We start from the raw sequence: 24,773 nt of genomic DNA, 5'->3' as shown, positions 1-24,773 counted from the left end.
CTTGTTTTTTCAAATCACTCCCATCATCTTTGCAAGGAGAATTTATCCTAGTGAGATATCTACAGGAAATTGGCAAAGTATTGAATTTATATGGCATTGGGCTTGTGAGTTCCTCCGGCCTCAGGCCAGGTGTGCTGGGAGTGTGGAAACCCCCAGCCTGATTTCCCTTCCCTTCCCTTCCCTTCCCTTCCCTTCCCTTCCCTTCCCTTCCCTTCCCTTCCCTTCCCTTCCCTTCCCTTCCCTTCCCTTCCCTTCCCTTCCCTTCCCTTCCCTTCCCTTCCCTTCCCTTCCCTTCCCTTCCCTTCCCTTCCCTTCCCTTCCCTTCCCTTCCCTTCCCTTCCCTTCCCTTCCCTTCCCTTCCCTTCCCTTCCCTTCCCTTCCCTTCCCTTCCCTTCCCTTCCCTTCCCTTCCCTTTTTTTCTCCCACTGCAGCATTGTACATTTTGCATGGATAACCCTGAAATTCAGAAATTCTTGAGTATTTTCAAGAACTTTAGTTCTTGCAAATGAAAATTCAAGTTGAAATATGGGGACAAGTGCTGCCACAGGGAGTCGGGTCCTTTGTCACCCACCAGCAGCTCCATGCTGGGACTGGTACCCTGCAGCTCGAGAGGAGGAGCAATTCCCTGTATCTTTTGCTAAGCTGAGTATTTCTCATTCCAACACATAAAAGCACTTTGTCACTTCAGCAGGAGACGATATTCCTCTCCCTTCACCCTCTCCAGTATGGCCCCATCAACATCCTTGTGTTGTATTTCCAGCCTCGACTTTGTAATACAGATCACAGCTGGTTGGTTTGAATTTCCCCTGAGTTACCCAGGATGCTGCTGAAAGCACAGGAAGAGCAGAAATGCTTTAATCAGTTAAATCAATCAAACAAAAAAAAAAGGTAGACTAGACCTTAAAATTTACCCTGCAACCTTTGCTACTCGCTGCAATGACGTCTTTGTCCTATTTCTTTAAGTGCAGGATTTTATTGGGACTTGGCAGAAGGGTGAAGTGAGGAAGACACGGGAGGGGGTTTGCTGAGTTAAAAAAGGAAAAAGAAAATGTCAGTGAGAAAATGGAAATACCCTGATGTTCTCCAGCCTAGTGCTGGAGCCAGCCTCTCTCTCCCTCTTGCAGGGAAGGGGCTCCTTTTCCATGAGCTTTCCATGGCCATATTTAATCGGTTTGCTCTGACACGGAGCCAAGAAAGGGCTTTGCTCTGTGATGCCGGGTCCTGCGTGTGTTCAGGCATCCACAGCTGCTCCCAGGCAAGGGCTGCCTTTTGACTACTGAGGTATTTTTTTATAGCCACAGAGGGCAACTATTAATAGATGAGATTTACCAAAACACAGAGCTACGCAGTGTGGTGTGGAGGGGAAGAGGGAAACCTGTGGGATTTATTTCAGGAAAATTCCATGTTGAAATTTTGCTGGAAGATGCAGTAAAAATGAATATGCCAAGTAGGGGATTTAATCTGTAACTTCGGGCCATGCCAGCATTTCTCCTCCATTAAGGATCTGCCCCATCACATGAAACATATCTGAATTATTTCTTCAGCATTAAACAGCAAAAAGTGTACAGAGGATGAAGATAAGACACACAGACATGAAATATCAGCTTTTCTGAGATGTGATTAAATACCAAAAGGAAGCAGATGCATTCCTGACCTTGGAGACATTTCATTTTGATCATACATAGGATTAGAGATAAAATGTGAAGAATTCCACATTGTGTGGATGGAAGGAGCTGGTCAGGAGTTTGCCTATCTGTTTATTGATTCATTTCTAATTTCCATGATACAGTGTAATGAGACCAGTCACCCTGTCAGACACAAATTATATTTGTGTATCAAAGACAACAGGTTTGGGAGCATTGAGCAGAGGGGAGTGAGACAATTAAAGCTGCTTTTGAAGTCAGAACTGAGACATTGATTAAATATCATAAAATCCAGATGATATCAATTAATAGACCCATCACTATAATCATCTGCACATTTCTGTGCACCTTCCAAAGGCACAATGGGGATTTCTATTCTCAGGCCAAGAAAAGATCCACTGACTGTTGGGAGAGTGTGGGTATCAAAATCCCCTTTACACTTTGAAAAACTTTGCTTTAAGTTGCTTTGTGTTTCCTTAATTACTTAATTTGATTTTTTTAATTGAAAAAGAGTCAGGGAGAGATTAACTGGCGACAAATTTCAAGTAAATAAAGAGTGCTACACTCATTTAGAGAATGTGGGTAGACACCAGAACAACCAGAGTTTAGTTTGATTCACGTGAGTGTCAGAGAGAATGGAAATATTTCCAAACTATCTGAACTGCTTAGGTTTGCACAACTGGCTGAGAGCAATTACAAAACAACATTTTTCTGTGATCTCCTGTTTCCCATGAGCTTGATGATGCACTATTCCTGTCCTCAATCCCTGAAAATGGATCTGGAGGCAAACACAGGCATGCCTGAGGAATAGTCATAATTGCATGAACTTATATTATTCAAAACACCTGAATAAGTTTAGGCTTGGCATTTCTGGTTAAGGGGTTTTATTTTGCCTTCATGCTGATTCCTCCCAAAATGTGAAGTGTCACTCTTACTGCACTGAGAGCTGAGGATGAGCATTGGCTATTTGTAGTTGTTTCTCAGTTCCTTAGGGAACAGTTCCTGCCATCTGTTCACTGCAGGTATAGACATGATTGAGAGAATTAAATCTTAAAGTCTTTATAATTGCTGGGAAAAGGTAGATCCTTCCACTAGGATTTAGAGCATCAAGTTTAGAGCCCAAAAACAGGAATCTAAATTCATTCACAGTTCACATCAGGCTCCGCCATCATGCTGTGTTCTTAACAATCATCCCACATTTCCTATTTTTAAGTACATAATGTTGTTCCAAATGGATGTTCTGTCTGCCTGGACTAAGCTGCATATCCCAAGCTATTTGAAGTCCACAGAAAGATTGAACTCCCAAAGACCTTGTTCTTTGGCTTCAATCTCCCCATCCAGAGAACAGGAGAGGCTGGGAGCCTTCCTGAGACAAAGGGTGATAGCTGCAAGGAAAGCTCCTATGGAACAGAGCTGCACTGGAGTAAGCAGGAGAAATGTTCTGGGTAAGGATTGATGGCAACAGTTCACAGCATTATAAAAATCACTTCCCTTTCGCCTCCAGCATTTTTACCACGACTGTGTCAGTGCCAAAACCCAGAACACGGTCACTAATTCCTCCAGAATTGATCGGTCATGATAAACTTCCAAGCACAGAGTAAAATACTTCCTTCAGACACATCAGAGTGTTTCTCCCAGTTTGCCTGGAGAAATCTGTGCTGTTTGATTTCCCTCCCTGCATCCAATTTGATTCAGAAAAGGGCTGCAAGTTCCTGGCTGCCTCCTCATACACTCACTATTCTTCTGACAGATTTACTTTTGGGGATAGATTTATTCTTGTGTTTGTGCTATAAAATGTCCTATTTATAAAGGGTGATTAGACACTGGAATGAGCTGCCCAGGGAGATGATGGAGTCACTGTGCCTTGAGGTGTTTAAGGAAAGTCTGAAGGTGGAATTTAGGGCCACAGTGTAGTTGACAAGGTGGTGTTTGGTCATAGGTTGGACTTAAAAACCTCAGAGGTCTTTTTCAACTTAATTGACTCTGTGATTATGTCTTAATTCAGGCTCAAACCTTCAACTTTTCTCATCTTGATCAAACACAAAGTTCTTTTTATATCCTTCTGGGAAAAATACTTGAAGAATTTCTAGTTTTTGATTTATAAAACCACCATGAGGAGATAGTCCAATAGTGCTTGCAGGATGCTTACTCTTCCGCACAACTGAATAAGGCAGGATGTCAGGTTTTGCAAAGTGCTTGGGCTGGCACAGAGTTGTGGAAGTGAAGGAATTCATAACAGTTCCCCTCTGCCTATGACAGGGAGGTGCAAGACATCTCATGCTAACAAAGGCTTTGTGAGTATGGGTTTGTGTACTTTGGGGTCTATGTGCAGGGACAAAAATTGCAATCTGCAGCTTTTGCTGGACCCTTTGCAGAGCTGGTTTTGTAGCCATTGAGATCTTAAGTGCTGTAGAAGTGGTTAGTGACACATCAATAAATTACAGGAGCAAACCAGAGTAAAAGCTGATGATGAGAAAATACAGCGCAAATTTATGGGGAAATTAAACTGCATGGCCTGTCCATAGCAGGCATGATCAGGGAAAGAGTTGCTCAAGAAATTTGCCATAAAGGAAAATTAGAGTTTTCCCCCTCATGTGCTATCATTTGGCAGTGGAGAACAGATCTCTGCAAGAGGTCTGGGTTTGATTCATGTGAATCCACAGGCTTGTGGTGCCAAAACAGGCAATTTCTGCACTCGTGTCTGAAGGCCAAATATATGGGTATGATTTCCTATAGTTTACAGTTACATGCTGGATCAGAGCTGTGTGTTTCATAAGCTGCCAGTCCAATTTAGCAGGGTCTTGGGAAATGTGTCCCCCAGGGAACGCTCACAATCAGCCTTGTGTTTTGGGCTGATAGTGCCTGTTTTCTGGTACGCACGTTAGCAGATCCATATGTGAGGAAATCCAAACGTCCTTCCATCCAGCTCCTGACCTGGGCTCTGGCTCAGGCTGCTGCCCACTGCTCATTTTCTGCTGGCTACTTCCTCCAGTTCAGGAACGATCCACTCTGGGAAGAACAAATGCACATCAGGGATCTGTGCAGGAGCTGTGGGTCCTGCACAAGTTTAAAGAACAGAAATTCTGAAAGTTCTTGAGTGTTTGGGAAAGGCTCATTTACATCTTTCCTCCTGTGTCTTGTCTCGGGCTCAGCAGAGAGAAATGAGGGGCAGGAATTCAATGTCAAGGAGTTCATTATGTTTGTGGTGTCTGTTACAGACGCTGTTGGCATGTTTTGCTTCCCAGCAGTCTCCTTGACAAAGGTATGATCTACTACATCTCTCGCCTGCTCTTTTATTCATTTCTTTCTGTTTTCCTAGAGAGCAAGAGTAGAAATTGGGAAAAAAAAAAATAGTTGGCTTTAGGAAATACACTGTCCGCAATATTTTCTTTGTGCAACTCTGAACTATTTTCACTGCAGGTGTGTTGTTGTTTCTGCCAGATCACCTGGCAATTGACTGTGGATTCTGGGAACTTCAAAGCTAAATGTTCTCATGTAAAATTTCAGTTTCAGCGACTGACATTTTCTATTTCCTTGTAATCTCGTCATGGCTGGAAAAGAACAAGAGTAACCAGCTTTTGTAAATCTCATAATATTTAGTGGTCCTTTGCATCTGACTATTCAATTTTTTCTTTTCCTTAAAAAGTGTGCTCAAGGCTTCACAGTTGAAGATAAAGATTTATTGTTATGATCCATCAATATCCCCTGAAAAAAACTCCCTAGAAATGGAGAGAACTATAATTCCTTTGTTGTGACAGAGATAAAAAAAGTCTTCTTAACCTTGAAAATGTGAGGCTTCTCTTGCAGGACACTTGGTTTCCTTGAATTGAGGTTTCCATCACAAGACCATGTTCTTTGTGATCTCACTCGGGTGTCTCCTACACTTTTCTGCATAAGATGGAATAAGAGGAAATTTCAGACAGTCTCATTTGAATCAGATTTTCATTTTGTTCTCACAACAAAGGAAGATTAGGATTACCCTAACCATTGATGGTCTTCCCACTGCAGCAGGACCCGCTTCATGCACAATCCTGACAGGAGGTTGAGAAAGGAGATTTGGAAGTCCATGAGTTGTAAAAATGAAAACAAAAAAGAAGCGGCATCTCCAAAGCAAAAGGGATGTTTTGCAAGCTGCATATTTGGAGTGGTTATTTTGGCCCATCAACTCCAGAGGGATCTGCAATAAACATGCTAGGTCCTTTGTGATTTTATGTGATTTTATTTTATTTTTTATGTTGATGTCGGCCTGATTCCAAGTCGCTCTTCATTCCAATCTCAATGTATATCTCCCTTTGTGGCACGGGGTTTATGTGCAGGGAGGATTAGTGTCAAAAAGTACGATGAAAGGAGCAAAGAATTTGATCTTGTTCTTTTTTCACCCTGCATTTTATGCTGTGTGGTAATTAGGGAAGATGCTGAAGGAGCAGCCCCTTAAAGTGCCAGCAGGACTGGCAGGGACAGTGCCACGTGTCCCCTCCTGCAGGAGCAGTAATTGCACTGCGAGCACCCCATGGGCACAGTGCTCCCAACCCAGACCTGTGTGCTGCTCCCTAAAAATCCCAAATATTCCCACTTACGTGACCCACAGAGCTTGCCCAGGATCCTGAGCCATTCCACCCACAAAAGGCTGCTACTGCAAGGGCAGAGGGCACAGGGAGCAGGAGCCCAGGACAAGGCTGTGTCCATGCGGCAATTCCATGCTTTCCTGGACTCTACAGAGGGGACACAGAGAATTTCCCAGTGTTCCGTAAGTGTCAAACCAAAGTCACTCCAACTGTTCCAGAAGTGCCAAACCAAAGTGACTCCAACTGTGGCTCCCATGGGTCCCACCAGCAAGGCAGATGTTTGGCCAGGCTGAAAATGTGATCTCCAGGATGGAGATGAGGAAGGCAGGCTTGAGCTGAGCTCTAGTATTAGAAATGTTTTGAAAATGTTAATATAGAAGTTGCTCTGAGTTAGTCTCATAGTTAAAGAAAATTCTGTCTTAAAGTCACAAGTTTCCTCTAGATGTCTAAATTACAGAGGTTCTACCTAACTCTCGCCCTTGTTCAAGGGAGTTATGCCAGGCTGCATTCCTGATATATTCTGGTGTTTTCATTTAAAAATCAGGTTTATTGAAACCAAGATGTCCCTTACTTGAGCTGTTTTGCAGTGTTTGCCCATATATGTTGGTTGTTCTTGAAAGCTTTGAGTTGAGAGGTGGTAAATGCCAAATATTAAAACAGTGGCTGCTCCCTCATTGAAAGCAGAGCCTGGTACCACAAGAATCTGTTTATGAAGATAATGTGCTGCTTTGTCTTCAGGAATGGTGAAATTGAGAGATTTGGGAAGGACCAGCTCATTTTAGGGAGTACTGATGTTCCATCAGTGGAGCACCAGACCTTCAGGAGTGTTTTGGAGATTGTAAAATACAAGCCAAAAATTGTAAAAGATGAGTGAAGGCTCATAAAATATGATTAGTGGCCACCAGCAGAAAACTTCAAGTATCTGCAACACAGGACACCATTTATTTAAAAGAAAGATGATCCATATTATCAGAGAATGCAGGCTCAAGGGATAGAGGAGCTAATCCTTGCTGTCAGTTTTCCCATTCAGAAGACAAGGAAAAATATTCTGTTTGCCTATTTCATGACTTCTTCACTCATGGTAAAATTTCTTGAGGGGAGGCCCAGCACAAGGGGTTTTGTCTTGCTTCAGCATCACTTCAGCGGGTGGATGGGGCTTGGAGCAGTGCAGGGCTGGTGTCAGGGCTTTGACCAGAATGGAATTTCTCTCTTCATGTTTAGGAAGCTTTCTGAGGCCCAGAGGGGAAACAGTGTGCAAGTGCCAAGCAGCACAACTGAGAGTTAAACTAGTCTGAAATTTATACACCTTCCTCTATGGGTTTAAATTCTCCTGTGTACGTGAATGAGGTTGGCTGCAGCCAAAAGAGGCTTTCATGAAGTGGCAAAGGAAATCTGTTTTAACAGAACAGGTTCCTGAAAATATCCTTATGCTATTTCTCTCTTTATGGTTTGACTTTTCTCCTTGTTACAATGGTTCAGGCTGGAGAGTCTGGAAAAACATCAGGGTAACCAGGGCAGAGGGAATATCAGATGGAGATGAGGGATAGATAAGAGGCAAATTACAGTACATTTCTCATGGGTCATTTGGCTCTAGTCTTGAAAAGAAGAGAAAAAAATCCCAAAGTTGTAAAAGAAAGAAAAAGAGACAATCAAAACAAATAAACCTGCCAGTGTTGCTGATTTCAAAGGCCTGTGAAATGTGCATATATGCTTCATAATGCTTTGCTGTTTTAAATGAAATGTTCCATCCTTTAATCCTACTCACTGTCTCAGAAGTTAATTGTACAGTAAGATCACAATTCTCTCTGCCAAGGTTTTCCCTTTGTTTTTTATTTTTTTTCTCCCTGCAAGTTGGCCAGCCAGAGTATCTTTTCCTAGTTCTGTGCAGTTGGTTATTTTCTGTAGTATATTATAGAGCTCTTTGTAGCTTAATAATTTGTTATGGTCATGCAAGGAAATGGGGCTTTTCAGTTCTTGCTGCTTGAGGGAACTCAAAAGTTGCTCCACTCTTGGACGTGTACCCTGCAAAAGCAGAAGGCTCAGTGATGAGATATTTATGCTCTGCAGCACTGCAACTCTTTCTAAACCTACATAAAGGTTATCTAAAGGTGGGGTGTAAGAACTGGGTAGTAAGGCCTGGAAAGATAAAGAGAGAAAAGGAACATATAATGTTGTATACATGAACAGCCATCCCAAGTTTTTGCCCAGAGCTCAGACAGAACATGTTAGACATTTGAAAATTTTTGCATCATCTTTTTCCCTTAGCCTCTGCTCTTTCTTATCCTGGCCAGAACCAGCAGCAGAGGTGCCGGGGGGGAAAAAAAAGAGAGAAAAAAAATCTGTTTTCACTGTATTTCTGAATCTGAGCCCAGGTTTGTGAAGGATTTGGCAAGGATTTACAAACCTTTGAGAGAATCCGTGTGGAGATCTAAGGAAACCCGCCTCCCTCCTTTAAAAAGCATGTTGCCTTGGCCAGAAATTGGGCAAAAATTGGTCATTTCAACTGATGTTTCCTTTGAGATTTTGGATTTGAACCTGAAACTGCATTTTGAGAATCAAATTTTGCTCTAACTCTAGATTTACACTGGAGCAAATACATCACAATCAGTGCTGATATTTGTGTGCAGCCCAGTGAGAGCAGAGGCTGGCTCAGAGTACAGGCTCACATGAACAAACCAAGAGAGGACCCAGCACAAAGTCTGGAGTAGTCCAGGCACCAAATTTATTCCAGCCTGTTGCTGTGGTTCAGCCTGTTAAGTAGATCCTGCATTAACAACCTCCAGGAGTTAAGTGATTACATGAAATAAAGCTGTGCCATTTATTGAAAGTCTTTTCTGAGGTCAGAGAGGTCTGGGCAGGGATGCACCCTTAGTGTTCTAAGATGATAATACTGATTTTAGAACTTAACAGAAAATAATTTCCTTTATGTATCAGGTGGGTTTTTTTTCCTCTTAGTCCCATAAATTTATTGTTACAGTAGAAATTTGTGTATTTCTAGGACTGTCCTGCTGGAAAGCCTGGATTTCAAAGCAAATGAGGTTAAACTGATAACTGGACAGTTATAAAAATTGTCTACTTTCAAGCAAGGAGATGCTCTCAGACTCCCATATTTTGTATAGTAAAATTATTGTTTTCCCTCTATAATTTTTAACATATTTGTTTAATCGGGTGAGTAAAGCCTGAGTCACTAACCTAGTGGTAGAATTATTTCAGTTTGGAAAAGGGAAATCTGGGATTAATGAACATCCAGAGTTTTATAGCCACGTTGGCTTTTATTTTGCATTATTTTCTGCTTGTGGGTCAGTCTTAACTGTAAAACCTGTCAGTGATGAAAAACCCCATGTCCAGGTTTAGCAGGCTCACCTGAATGCATTAACAATGCCACAGTGACACAGAGTTCAGCAGGGGCTACAAACCTACCCAAGGAGCTGGATTTACATTTGAACAATTATCCTAAGTGGCTTTTCTTGGATCCTTATCGTTATTATATTTTTTTGCCAAAACATTTCTCCTCTCTTGTAACGGAAGATCAGATTTTGGGGCCTGCAGAGGACATTTTGCTACAGCAGATAAACCGAAATTCTTTCAGAGCTGCCAAGCCTGCATGTGCTGACAGTGCTTTGCAATTTATGCTTGTGGACATGACCTAGCGACTGCCTGGGTTGGATGTGGCTGGAATTACAGTTACACACTTGGATTTCAGTGTGCACACAGGCAGTGATCTGGATCTAAACCGGGACCTGAAGCCTCTCACTTGTAGTATTCTGGTTCTGCTCTGTTCCAGGCTCTGTCCCAGTCACTGAAAGATTTATACCTTTATCAATAAATTATCGTGATTTTTACTACACTTACACCACTGTCTTAAATTAGCACCAAACTCAGTGTAGATGAGGCACGCTTCCTGCTGCACATGATTTATGGCAATCTATCTGAAATGAGGAGCAAATTGAATTTGCCAGCAAAAGCAAATCTGTAACATCAGGTCAGACACAAATTTTATTGCACGTCCACTGCTAAAGAGAGTTTGTAGATCTTTTTTTATACAGGTTTTTAATAGACCTGCAACACTTCAGGTTAAAAAAAAAAAAAAAAAAAGAAGAAGAAGTTAGAAATATTTGGAGGTCTGAAATCTCTCCTGTGTCTTTGTGTCGGGTTGGAGGTGACAGACAGGACAAATGCAGCAGTTACATGGCACTGATAAACTCTCAGCTTGAGGGCTGTGCTCCCTTTTGATGACCTGCCTTTGGGAGAGATGTGGAGAGTACAGATAAGAGCATCAGAAACAAGCAGAGGTCTTAAAAGCAGTGAGAAAGGCTGAGGAAATAAGATGGTTTTAGCCTAAAAATGAAATGATGTACAGGAGATATAGCAGGCTTTCAAATAAGTAATAGGTTTGGTAAAGCAGAAGGGAATCCAATCTCCCTGTCAGTGGTTGAATGGCACAAATACTCCTCTAATAGAGCAAAAAATATTTAGGCTGACCTTTAGAGAAAAAAAAAACCAAACCTTTCTGACCATAAAGGACTTGAAACAAGGGCTGCAGGTTACTGGGACACTGACATAGTCCCTGTCATGTGTGGCTTTAAGTGAGCTAAATAAAAATTTACTTGGTGACACAGGAAGATGCCTTAGCTTAGGGGGGAAGGGCTGGCAGCTGTGGTCTCTGGACATCCTTTCCAGACTCACTTTTCTGTGACTCTACGACAGAGGGCAAAGGCCCCTCTCACACTGGCATCAACACTGCCTCTTCAAAAGGACAGTTAGCTGTCTAACCACCCAGGACTGAGAAATCACAAGAGGAAAAGATAAATTACAGCTGTGCACATCTGCCAAATGGCCCCATTTCAAGGTCAGCTTTCAGTGCTGTTACAGTCATGGCTCTTGCCACTATCTTCAGGAAGAAAATCCTTTATCTCAAAACTGTTCTTGTTTTTCACTGCAGATATTGAGAATCTCCAGGTGTACGCTGTACCCTGAAACCTTGGGCACTCAGTGTGGGTTGGACAACCAGGACAGCCACGTGCTGGGTGCCTGTCCACACACCCACTGCTGTGGTCACTTCTGCTCCCCTGTTGATGACCACCCTGGGTCGGGGGTGGCTCCATGTGGTGGAAAGGTCTCTCCTCCACCCCGAGCTTCCAAAGAAAGGCTCAGCAGTCTCTGTTGCTCAGTCTCAAGGCAGTTTATTGCAAGTTAACTAAAAGATTTTCTTCTGGGGCTGCTGTGGTTTGCTCCCAGCTCAGGCAGAGGCACACACACACCCTGACATCCTCTCTGACCCCGACTGCTTCTTCTCTCCCCACCAGGGCTGCTGCTGTCTTTTATATGGGACATTACGTGTGACATGGTTACAGTTTTTCCCAGTGCCTATTACCTATACTAAATGGTGTTTTTCTATCTTTTATATGGTACATTACGTGTTACATGGTTACAGTTTTCCCCAATGCCTTTTACTTATATTAAATGGGGATTTTCTACTCTAAACCAATCTGTGAGTGCCAACATCACCAAGAACATGGAGGTAAGGAAGGAGAAAGAGGAGGAACAGGACCAGCCAAAATCCCTCCATCTTAAAACTTCTGACCCCCATGTACAAAACCAACCCCCCCCGCACCGTACAGGTGTTAAAACCCCCCTGTACAGCACTAAAAATTTCTTCCCTTTACTTTGTAACTACTTCTACTCTAATATCTAAACTTTTGTGACTTCTTGTTCTTCCTGCAAGGTTGGTAAATCGTTCCATGGATCAAACCCAAAATCACAGCTGTTTCCAGCTGCCTGCCAGGGTCTCAAATGCTTCTGACCTGGACACAGAACCTCCAAAAATGTCTGAGGGACATTTTGAGTTCCAGCATGTCCCCTGAATCCTGGAGCAGGATGAGACCTGGAGGGACACAGGGAACACCACCGAGACCTGTCAGCCACACCATGTGGGGAATCACACCAAGATCTGCCACAGGCTGATGGAGAGTGTTCCAGGGCTGTCCAAAGAAAAGCTTTCTCTCTGTCTAAACCACGCACCGTGGTTTAGGCTGGGCTGACATTTCTGAGGAGTCTTGGGAAGAAGAGTGATTCCAGCAGATTTATCCTGTCCTGCTGTGTGCTGAGCCCAGTAGGTAAAGGATAGGACACTGTATGTTAATATTGAAAACTGAGCTATTTTGAGGCTGGCTTCCCGGTTCAGGAAGTGCTGTTGGTTTTTGGTTGGGTTTTTTTTAAGGATGAAATGTAGTGTCTTCTGTTCCTAACAAACTCCCCAGGCAGTTGCAGACCATACTCCATAGTGAGCAGATAGCAAAGTTCTTACTCTGTGTTTGGATGGGATTTTACAAATAATCTCTTAAGTACTCTGTTTGTTTTCTTGCTGCAAAGTAAAACTTGTCTTTGAAGGAAAAAACCAAACCAAACCAAAACAAAGAAAAATAGAGAATAACTGGGAGCAAACAGTAGGAAATTCCCTAACAATAAGGTCTCTAAGACTCTGTGTTCCTTGCAAAAACAACCAGGAGTACAAGAAGCTGCAGCCCAGCCACATCAGGGAAATTTGGGGAAACCACTTTCTGACTTAGAAGAAAAGAAAAGGAGAAAATGTTGCCAAGCCCCAACAAAGCTGCTCAATTCTAGTCACCAAAACCAGATTGAATATGATTAAACCTGATATCAGCTGAGTTTAAGAGCCATTGCCAAATGTGTGGCTCAGCACAAGGCTTGTGGCTGGGTTTGGATGTGGAAGGAAGGTCCAGCAAAGGGAGCTCCTCGCAGTGGCTCCCACAGGCAGGTGGGGCTGGTGGCCAAGGGCTTCACCTCATCACCTGGGGATGAGCCACAGCCCAAATGGACAGGAAATGGGTTTGACAGATGAGACAGGCACGAGGATAATGGCTGGGTGACTGATGGGATGGGCTGTGTGATGGGTAGGACCGCCGAGAGACACTGCTGGGTGAGCTAAAAACTCCATTAGTCTGAAACTGGAGCACTGCATGGGATCCATATCCCTGGCTGAGGGCTGGGGTTCACTGGATAACGGTGAGCTGCTGCACAGAACAGCTTCAGAGGGCTCCTTGCACTGCAGCAGAGGGGAAAAGAAAACAAAAACTATGCACTGAACAAATAAGTCGATGAAAAGATCTGGGTGGGAATGTGAGCATTGCCTGATATGATTTGGAGTCCCAAATGGCCTTAAACAGCCCATAGAACTTGGATGTCTAAAACAGATTCCAGCAAAGGAGACCTTTTATGATGCACTAATAGGCTCATTAGGCTTTCTCCAGCAAGGCATGCTCACAACATCATATGTTTTTTCCATTACAGGAATTACACGTGTTTTGTTGTGCTTTGGGTTTTGTTTTGTTTTCCACATAGACTTGCCCTGACAGTTCCCCCATTCAGGTTTATATTGGAGGTACCATCTCGAGCCAATGAATTTTATAAAATATGTTGCTGGCACTCAACAGAGAGATGCATAAAGGAAATATTCTAATGACAGTTGGAAAAGCTTTGATCCCTTTCCAAGACTGCACTCATGTCTTTGAAATGCGAGTTTGGCAGTGCTGGAAAGGCTGGGCTCTTTGGCTCTCTCTGGCACGAGCCCATGTGACAGACATAATGTCCTCTGTCAGGGGACCCACATAACCTTGAGAAGTGTAAGCAGCGCTCACAGATTGCTCTGGGTCAGATAGTCTGGGCTGATAAGGAAGCAGGGGGGAGTCAGCCTAGTCCAAAGCAATAACTGAAAGCTGTTTTGACCTGGTAACTGTTGGGTCTGCTGCCTGCGGCTACGGAGTTGGACACGAACTGCAAAAGTAGTTAATTTATGCCTCCTTGAGTGTAGGAATGTGGTGATGATGGATAGGGATGGGAGGTTATTAGAAACATGGGGAGGAAGGAGAGGAAGGAATTCCAGCTCGTGTTTTTATCTCTTACACACGCACACACTGGTTCCTCACATTCTCCTGTCTGCCTCACGTGTGTGCAGTGTCCAAGCCCTCACTGCCACACTCACATCTCTGCTCCTGCACGCTCACACAGGCACACACACACACACTCACACACTTCCCAGGGCTCTGCCTGAACTCAGGGCTTGGGCACGTTTACGTGCTGGGGGTTGCTGGCTGCTTCGATGATGGAGTCTGCATTTATTGCCTTCCAAGCATGATCTACTTACACCTAAACCCGGGCAGATCCTTTGCTTCAAACCCCCTTGGCATTCTGTTCTTACACCACTGAATACATTCTGCTCACTCACAGCCTTCCACTGGCTAGAAAAGTGGTCAGAGAAATATCAGAAACACAAGTCCAAAGAACTTAGTAGGGTGGATTTACACGAGGCATGAGTCCAGTCTCAGTGAAGCATTGCCACACTGGCCAATTAGTTAAATGCTGTCTGTTCTGGATGTTTTTTCTGCAGTAATAATCCACGTAGCCCTGGATGTTGGCTGTATGGAAGAGAAAGAGCAACTGTGGCCATGCACTGAGAGATAAATGGGGATTGGATTGTGTAAACGACAAGCAAAGAGACAGCTGAGAATAAAGAAATATTAGTTTAGATTATTTGAAACCATGAGGGAAGAGGAAGGATAAAAATGGTGATCTCAGGAGGGGAGTTGGATTATGGTTACTCCTACAGGGATTTGCATGTGCATAAAGCATCCACATCCAGAGCCAGCAGCGCCGTCAGTCCAGGCAGCAGGACCTTCCTTCCTGTGGCGATACAAACACATAAACATTGTTCTAATCACACTGGGTGCTTCTGTTCCTGCCCCTCTCTCTTGCACGAAGCACCACATCACTCCCACGCTCTCTCTTACACTTTTGCTCACTGTCAGGGATGCTGCCATAGGTGCAGGCACACACTGTCCCCTCCCTGTGGTCGCAACCCCTGTCACACATTCCCCCAATGCTCTGACACTGAGAACATTTGGAAGTGCACATCAGTTCTCACATGTACTTTCAAGCTCATGGATGTGTCTAAGTAGGAGCCCATGCTTGGAAAAGATGTTTTCTAAGGCACAAAGCAGATCCTGGGAGTAGATGGAGCAGGGCCTCAGAGCATTGTGCCGATCCAGGCAAGACAAGCTCGAGGAGCTAAGGGGAAGGTCTGCGTATTTTCCATTGATGTGTTGAGAACACTGGAGAGATGAGAAATGTGTAAAGGGTCACAGAGCTGACCTGTCCTTCAGGATGTCATCCCCATTTGATTGGAAGATAAACACTCTATGGAATGGAAACATCCCCTTCCACTGGTGTCCCCAAAGAACACATCTTCCTCCATGAGTCAGCCAGGGCCTGGGGACACCCAGCCATGATCTATTTTGGAGTCAATGACTTCAGCAAGTGGCAGGGGAAGCTATTGTGGAAATATGAATGTGTTTTCCATTTGGGAGTCCTCCAGGGAAGGACAGAAAGATCTTGGTGCTGAGCCAGCTCCCCCATTTTTTCTTTACCCTTCTGGGAGCAAAAGCCTTGCAAAGTATGCAGGGAACCCTTCTCAGATCTTGTGGGGGTGTGTGGCTTGGGAGAGCTATGTGAGCCTTACACATCCGTGCACTCACAAAGGGGGACTCCAGAAAGCAGGAATCAGTCTGCTCAAGACCGTGGTGGTGTCTGTTCCTTACAGCCTTTGAACCAAGCTTGGCTCAGTGTGATCCCTCTCTCTAGGGTCTCCACCTGTCAAGTGAACATATTACAAGATATCCCCCTTCTAGCTTTTCTCTTGTCACAACAGTTCATATCAAAAGGCAGTGTGAGCTGAAAACAGAGAACCAGTGGGTTTAATATTACATTTTGTTTTCTCCAGCTTTACTGTGAGTTGGTCCAGTGCAAAGCAATGTGGCACCATGGTATGTGCTCCTATATTCCAGTATTAGAAAATTTACTCTTTTAAAGGAGCAAAAGTACCCCCAACATCCATCAAGCTTAAGGGATTATCTTAGCTTGCCTGCAGACAGATTTCTCTGGCGATTTCCAGGCATCTCAAAAGCCAAGAGAAATGCTGCTCATCCTGGGAGGACCTGGGTAGCCTTAGGAGTTTATATCATGGTATGGTACCACTCCTAGGGAGAGCTTGTGCGAGGAAACCACTTGGCACAACTTTGTGTTTTGGGAACAGCAATTCCCAACCAGCTATGGGATGTCAGGGTTAGGCCACATGGGTTTCACCAGTGACTGCCACTGGTGCTAAAGGAGTGCCTCTGTGAGCTGGTGTTAGTTGTGGTGCCAGTCTGAGGATGTGAAACTTGTTATTGTGAAGGAAAATTAGAGGTAACAACAACAAACAGCTTAGAGGAAATGTGCAAGCTAACTGCTGGTGTAAAAAGATTTACTGACCATAATACTTGGTTAATTACATTCATAATAAATAGATTCCTATACTTATCTTGAGAATGTGGACAGCTTTATGTATTTACCTTGGATTTTGTGGCCTTAGTTAATCAATGGTCTCATGTTTTAGATGAGATTCACTACATGGATGCAAAGTAATCAAACTTTGGGGAGTGGGTTATTAAAACATTTCAGGTGATTGATATGCAGGGCATTATAAGACCTTTGCCTGGATTGCAGCACTTCTTCAGTGCTCTGTTGCTTTTGTGTCACTCTTAGGAAAAAAAATGTTTTTCTTTTTCTACAGGGCATACTTGGATGTCAATGAACTTAAGAACATACTCAAACTGGATGGATCCACACACCTCAACATCTTTTTTGCCAACTCCTCTGAGGAAGAACTGGCTGGAGTGGCAACTTGGCCGTGGGACAAAGAAGCCTTGATGCATCTAGGTGAGTGATAAAGATGTTTCTTCCTTGCAAAGCATTCTTTAGAGGCACTAAGAAGGAAAGACAAATATGCGTTAAGCTCCATTCTGATTTCTTATCATTCCTCTAATATATAGTCAGGGGAAAAAAAGTATTTCACGATTCCCAGATACTGGCTCACAACCAGGAAAATATTAGGTTATAAACCCAAAGCATATTATGGTATTTGTAGATGATGTCAAGCTGAAAGTATTTCACCTTTCCAGTGAAGCTACTTTGCAGGGAATTCACCCCATGGGAGCAGTTGGTAGAGGATTGGGGGATAGGTGAGGGGATGACACAGAGGTGAATCTTTAACCTTAGCCTGTTACATTCTCATCCTTAGTTCATTAGCAAGTGTTCAATTAGCTGACAGACTGTAGCTAAAATCTGCTGCTATTTTTCTCTACCAATGTGCAAAAGAGCAAACAGCCGAGGGATTGTATTTCTAATGTTCACTTGAGTGGAACTGGAAGGAGTTCACCACCCTGCAGATTGCCCGGCGTGTTTCATAACCAGGCTGCTGCTGGAACCCGGGGATCCAGACAAAGCTCTGCAGCCTCCCAGATGACTCACTGCCACCTGCAGTGCCACTGGGCCTGCGCTCCCTGCAGAATGTCAGAGGAGCCTCAGAAGGTTCAGAAGACACTGACTGAGTCAGTATGAGCTTCTCCTAACTTCACAAACCTCCTTGAGATGCAAACCTGGTCTGATCATCTCCTCTGAGCAGGAGTTCACATAGGTTTTCCAGATATTTCACCAGCTCATCCAGACCTTCCTAGGCTGGAAGTGAAGTCCGATTTCAGCCAAGTTAAATCTTTGTGATAGACTGTTTCAGCCAGTTTTTATATTACCCAACCCCACATTGAGCTAAATAAAAAAGATATGGTGACTATAAACCTACATGAGGAGAACAAGCAGAGTTTATTATCCTAAAACATACAACAGAAGCTGAGCTGTATGGAATAGCCATCAGTCAGAGGGGCTTTTCCAAGGTCAAAAATACCCCAAAAATGAGATTTGACCATGTCTTTATGGTCACCTGCCTCCACAGCAGAGAGAGGCTCCATGGTCAGACCAAACAGTTGGCACTGGCTGCCCTCCTTCACTTTATTAAATGTTTTATTACAACATCCAGCTCTGCAGCTGCTCTGGAAGATGTGTGAGCAAACTTCCCTTCCCAAGGAGGAGCATTTACACACTGACACTCCTGCTGAGCTCAGCTGGAACTGAAACCACTTCCATTCTGGCTTGCCTGCAGCCTCATCTCTGTAGGCTCCTTTTGGGAGCACCCAAACCAGAAGGTTCTGGAAATGCCCACCAGTGACCATTCCCTAAGGCAGCATCTGGCAAAAACAAAGGTAGATCTTAACCCCAGCCTTGACCAGCACCCACAGTGATGGGATTTCTATCACTTTGGGATGACAACCAGTGTGGATTGCTGGCTGTGGGTTTGATCTCTGTGTGGGCCATTTGCTAAAGAGTTGGATTTGATGATTCTCACGTGCCCCTTCTCAACCCAGAAGGTTAAGTGATTCTGTGAAACATTAGCCCCAGTCAATGTGCAAGTGGGATATGGCTGTAATAGAGCTGCTCCTTCCCTAAATGAGGATTTTCACAGCTTCCCTTGGTGTTGCCATGGGAGGGAGCAGAGAACAAGGGGAGAGTGCCAAGAAGAACCTTCGGCAAGAGGGCTGGGGCTCACCCAAAGCCCTGATGAGTTCTTCTGTCACTTCGTTAAGCTAATTATCAGCATCATGCCTGAGCAAAACAATTTAAATTCAGCTCCTACAGAGCATTGACAGACTTCATTGACCAAAAAAAGATCTCACAAGAAAAAAATAGACATTGGACAGCAGATTAAATTTGACTTGCTAGGGGGGAAAAAAAGTAAAAAAATAAATAAATAATGCTCATAATTTCCTGTCATAACAGCCCTCCCAGACCTGTGCTTGGTTTGTAAGAATTCATCTTTAATCTTTTTTACTCTCTTCTATAAATCCAATATGTACTTAATAAAAAATATGAAATATGTCCTGTGGTGCAGATCTAAAGGCTGGGATAGAGATTGTCTGGGTGAGGGAGTTTATCTTTTCTGTAAAACTGCAATTGATTTAGATTCTTGACAGCTATAAAAAATATAAATTTTCAACAAAGGCAAAAATAAAATCTCCCTCTCCAGCTGCCTCAGGGTTCTCCAATGCCAGAACAATTTAACCAGCTTTACTGAAGGCACATCCTGCTGAGGTATTTCACCAATATTCCTGCCACTGGAAAAAAAAAAAAAAACAAAAACAAAAATCTCTGGAATTCTTTCTGGGATAGAGAACCCCAAAAAATATATCAGGGTACTCTCTGTGTATAAATGGCTCCACCTTGGTAGAGACCAAGCACCAGAGGAATCAGAACTTTTATTGCATAGAGGGGGGGAGAGAGGAATCATGGGGTTATTGTTGAGCTGCATGCTGGTAGGTCTGTATATAATTAATTGGGAATGTGGAGAACTGGTGTGAGGAGCAGTTCAGTGCTGTGAAAAGGAGGTGCAGATGCTATGTGTGGCATCGGAGACAAGATGATGCAACATGGCAGATTTTATTTACTCTTTTGTGTGCGCATTCGGATTTTCTGTTCTCTTTTTTAAAACAATTTTTATGTATTTGTATGTATCCATGGGATTCCTCTCCATCCTGTGCACATTTTCACATGTGCCCCTGCTCAGAGGGAATTTTTTTTTTTTTTTTCTCCTGATATTTATGTGTGTGTCCCTTCAGGACATCCAAAGTACTCCTTCAGCACTGACACAGCTTCAGCTGAAGTGCTGCATGTTGTGTTTTGGACGTTGTTCTTAGAGGAAAACCTGAGGTAATGGGGAAAATCAAAGCAGAGCCACAGTCAGGGAGGTCTAGGAAAAGGGTTGAGCTCCAAGAAAACACTGAAGGGATTACAGTGATTCAGACTGAAGGGAAAGAGCCTGAAGTGGGGATGATGACAATCTCATAAAAGCTGATGAAAGGGGAGGAGAATCTTCTGTTCTTCATATCCGTGTGAGGAAGGACTTGAAGTCATGAACTTAAATTGCCAAAAAATCAATTCAGATTAGATCTGAGTTAAATCCTTGCAGCTGTAGGGATGCTGAGTGCTGACATTGATTGCTGGGGCAGTCATGTCATCAGGGGTTGTGAAGAGGCAACAGGCCAGAGTGTGTGAGGGATGGTATAGACCTAATTGGTTTGAGAGTGGAATTTAGAGGACTTCTTAAGAATGCCATGGTCTCATTTTCCTCTAATTTCATGGTTTTTACAAGCAAGTCTCCAGGCAGATGAGGATGAAGGGTCTATGGTGCATCAGAACTAGATGATCTCATCTTCCCTATGCTACAGCCACTGATAAAGTTCCTGCTGCCAAAACCTTTTCTCTCCTCATTGTCAATAAGTTATTAGAGTACCATGTCCAAGATTTATATTCCCACTATAACTTTTACAAAGCAGTCTCCTCTTCTCATGATAGGCAGGACACAAAAAGAGTTTTAAATAAAGGGCTTGGAAAAGTTGAGATCAACAAGCTAAATAATGAAAATATCAAGCATATTTTAAATGCAAAGGTACATCTAACTGAGCTAAAAATATAGTTCATATTATTAATTCAGTGTACTGCAAATCACTAATTTGCCATTTGCTTATTTGCACATCCCTTAATTCATAGAACAGAAAACACCGTTAGTTTTCTTTGCAAACATTTAATAACCACATAGTTCTTTCAGGGTTATCACATTCAAGGATTTCATATTTTTTTGACACTTTAGACTTAATGCATATTCATTAGTGGACTGTGCAGTTCAGATCAAGCTAGGCTTCTCTGAGTACATAAACAGTGTGTTTCTGACAGTTACTTCAAAGCTGCCTCCACGACACCCTGAAAAAACTGCTCCAGCCTTGGGTGTGCACACTTTGCTTTGCCCAGCTCTTAATTTGCAAGTATTGGTGGAGTCTTCTGCAATTCTCAGGGTGTTTCAGAAGTTAATAAGCTTTTCTCACATCTTTACGCTGGGGAATATTATACACAGATTGTTCCAGGTGTGTTTTGTTTGACTCTTGGTGTCAAATATGTTGCTTACACCTTTCTGGGCAGAGTCACACTCTTTAAGCACATGACATTATCTAAAATAGCATAGTAGGAAGTAATTTCATGCAGGATTTTCCTCTAAGTTAACAAAAAACCTAACGTGCGTTTATTCAGTTGAGAGACTGATTATTGCAATGTTTTTGGTTTGGGATGTTGAGCTTTGTCCCACAGTTCCTCCTCCTTAGAGCCACAGATTAAGGGGGAGATGAAACTTCTCTGGGCAGGAAATGTGTCTGGTTCTGCAAAAACCTGTCTGTGTTACAGAGGATCCAACAAACTGCCCGAGGACCTACCCTTAGGAAGGTGTTTCCCCTTTCTCCTGCTGTCCTGAGGAACACAAGGCAAACCTAGAAGTGTTCTCTTTCCCCTTGCAGGTGGCATCGTGCTCAATCCCTCCTTCTACGGAATCCCTGGCCACACGCACACCATGATCCACGAAATTGGGCACAGCCTGGGGCTCTACCACGTCTTCAGGGGCATCTCTGAGATCCTGTCCTGCAGCGACCCGTGCATGGAAACGGAGCCCTCCTTCGAGACTGGGGACCTGTGCAGTGACACCAACCCTGCTCCTAAGCACAAGCTGTGTGGGGACCCTGGGCCTGGCAATGACACCTGTGGTTTCCACAGTTTCCTGAACACGCCCTTCAGTAACTTCATGAGCTACGCAGGTACTGGCCTTTGCTGGGGTTGCTGGGGGGTCTGTGGCTAAGCAGGAACAAAGAATTCAGGTATTACCCCTGAATTCCCAGTCCATTTCTTTATGCTGATAAAGGTCTAGGTCCTGGCTTGATGAGGGATCAGACTTGATAGCCTCCAGAATCCCTTTTAGTTCTCCTTTTATTTTATCCCAGTTTTCCCCCAAATTCACAGAGTTTCATGCAAAGACCAGGAAGAAGTTTTGGGGGATGGAAGAAATGAGATAAGCATTAAGAAAACAGCTTCTAAAGGCTCTACAGCAAACCTGACACCCTGTTTCTCTGAGATCTGGATGCCTGATCTATGAGGTCTTTGAAAAACTCAAATCCAGAGATTTTTTATACTCTCCCAAGGACATATAGAATGTCATATGAATGTTGATACCATCAAAGCTGTCGGATAACCCTGTGACAAGTGGACAGCTAACGAGGCACTGCCCATGCCTCCAGGTGTCTGTTGAAATGCCATGTTTGGGTTTGATTTGGAACCACATCCCAGTTCCATCTTTAGAATGTGAATAGTGGGATTCTGCCTAGTCAAGGACTACCAGTGTGCTGTGCTGGTTTGTACTGGGAGGGCAACAACAGAGGCTCCATATCAGTGTGGTAAAGCCACCCCTCAAAGCAAAAGCTGATGTGGTTACAACTCTGCAGGCACAGCTCTGCTGCCCAAATGTGCATTATCCCAACAGAGAAATCCCAAAGAGGGCATTTGCTCCTGTGACCCTGCCCACTGCATGAGGCTGGAGTGGGGTCCTTGATGCACCTCTGGAAGCTCAAGGGGAGCTGAAAGCTCTTCTGTTATTTCTCAGGAGGAACAGGGGATATCTTGACTTGTTTTTCCTGTTATTTTGGGCCGCAGGGTCTTTCTGCAGTGGCAATCCATGACAGTGAGCTGACAGAATCAACAACATTTTAAAGGCAACCAATATACTTACAGACACTGAAGGGCACCTTTATACTCCAGGCAAAAACACAGATTTCCCACTCAAAAGGTCACAGGAGTGCTTATTCTATAATAAAACTGTAGAGAAGCAAAGTGTTTAATGTCATCTGGGGCATGGATTGAAATGATTTATAACCAAAATGCTTTTATGCCCTTTGTGGCACTAGCTAAAAGCAATGCCAAGTTTTCTCTCTATTTTTCTGTTTGTTTAGAGGGTGCTTTCAGGGACAAACACACCAAGCCAGTGCCTCAGTGTTCTCTGTGCTGTGGTGCCTGTGGTCAGGCAGGGAGCCTGAGCACCAAGTCCAGCCTCATGGTAACATCCCTCAGATAAGACAGGGCCACTCCAGATGCCAAAATCCCCCCACCAAATCTCCTCGTGGGGATCTGGTGAGAGGTGGAGCGTGCCTGTTTCAAAACTCTGAGCTCTTATCTCCCAAAGAGAACTTTCCTTGCCAGCTGACTCGGGAGCTGAGGCAAAGGCAGACCACAGAGATACCCATCTGCTCCTGGGAGCTACATGTGTGCTGGTATTCTGAGCTGAAACCTCTTCTTTTCCATTGAAAAATCAAGTGAAGTGACATGATAGATATCTCTAAAGCTCAAGCATGAATCTGTTTGCTTTTCTGTTGTTGCCAGTGGAGTAAAATATATCAGGATATCAAATTGCTCTCAAAATACCTTTGAAACATGTAGGTTGAGGTCATGCAGTTCTAGGAATTGCCTTTCTTTCATTTATGTTTTGCTGCTCATGTACAGCTTGATCTTATTGTATTTGTCTGTCTGTTCCTGTCCCATCCATCTGCCCAGCTACCCCCAGCCCTGAGCAAAGCACAGACTTTGATTGACAATTTTTATTTTTCCTGGAATAACAAGTTACAATGGCCAAAAGATTAGGTAGTGTGAGAAATAGGACTTGTAAATTATTTTTACAAGTCCAAATAGCTGTGGTGTACCCAAATAAAATATTAGTTAGTCTTTTAGATGACTTTCCATGAAATCATTATGAATTCTTCTGAATTCTGTTGGCATAATCATCCCAGCAAAGTATAGAATTTCTCTAATTATTGCTTTATCTGAGGATCTCAAACCTTTCTTGATATTGAGTGGAACATCTTTCTCCCTTGCCTCTCCTCTCTTCCCCTCCCCCTGGACACAGGCTGTGCTGATGTTTAAACAGATTGAGAATGCAGGTCATCTTTCTCCTGTGCCATTGTCCCACTGCTTTGTCCGATATATATTTTATTGTTCTTTTATGATGGCTATTAAGGGCCTTTGTCTCCTTCTCTGCTTCCGTGAAGAATATTTATGGCTTTTACAGCGTGCTCAGGGGTAGACCATCGATAATTATTGAGGAAATCCAGAGATGTCACATTTAAGCAGCTTTTTGCATACCCACAGGGATTTGTAGATATTATCAAGCGGGTGGTGTGTGTCTATCTGCTGTGCATGTTTGATCAGAGGAGTGTCACTGCTCAGTGGAACTGGGAGAGACACAGGAAAACAAGTGAGTTGGTGTGTCCCTACTGTGGGAGGGCTGGAGTCTGAGCAGGATCCCGACAGGAGCCGTCTCCTTTTGCCTGCATCTCTGGGAAGATGTGGCCAGGTTTTAAATCAGCCAGCAAATACTCATTTGTCTTTAGAAGAAATTCATATTTTCTTGTTCCTCTGGAGTACCGCAGGGCACAGACTTGCAAACATCAGAGTATCTCCTAACGCTGTCACAATATTGAACTTACACACAGCTCCCAAGCAGCCTCCGGTGACCTGCATCTTCCCAGAGAAGTGCAGCACTTGACCTGTGCAGAACTGTCATTGTGTTTGGATCCCAGCTGGGACCGAGCTCTGCTGGGCTCAGAACTCTGCAGGCACACGTGAAGAAACACTCTGTCTTTTCAAGAGCTTTTCAACTGATGGGAAGAGCACCAGAAAAATGGTTGAAGTGCTTAGCATTGAGTTCCTTAGCGTAGCTTTGCTGGGTGACTTTGCACAACATATTTATTCCCTCTGGGAT

At 43.7% G+C, this 24,773-nt stretch overlaps 1 protein-coding gene across 1 annotated transcript in view; it reads left to right on the top strand.

Annotated features, from left to right (window-relative positions):
* PAPPA (pappalysin 1) overlaps positions 1-24,773 on the top strand; it is a 174,752-nt gene that overhangs the window by 35,008 nt on the left and 114,971 nt on the right. Inside the window, exons 3-4 of the mRNA XM_021551415.3 lie at positions 16,836-16,981; positions 21,493-21,786. Coding sequence (XP_021407090.2) covers positions 16,836-16,981; positions 21,493-21,786 — 440 coding nt within the window. The remainder of the gene's footprint in view (positions 1-16,835; positions 16,982-21,492; positions 21,787-24,773) is intronic.

The sequence above is a fragment of the Lonchura striata genome, chromosome 22, assembly GCF_046129695.1.
Source record: "Lonchura striata isolate bLonStr1 chromosome 22, bLonStr1.mat, whole genome shotgun sequence".
Classification (NCBI taxonomy): Eukaryota; Metazoa; Chordata; class Aves; order Passeriformes; family Estrildidae; genus Lonchura; species Lonchura striata.
This window is presented reverse-complemented; position numbering and strand designations above follow the sequence as displayed.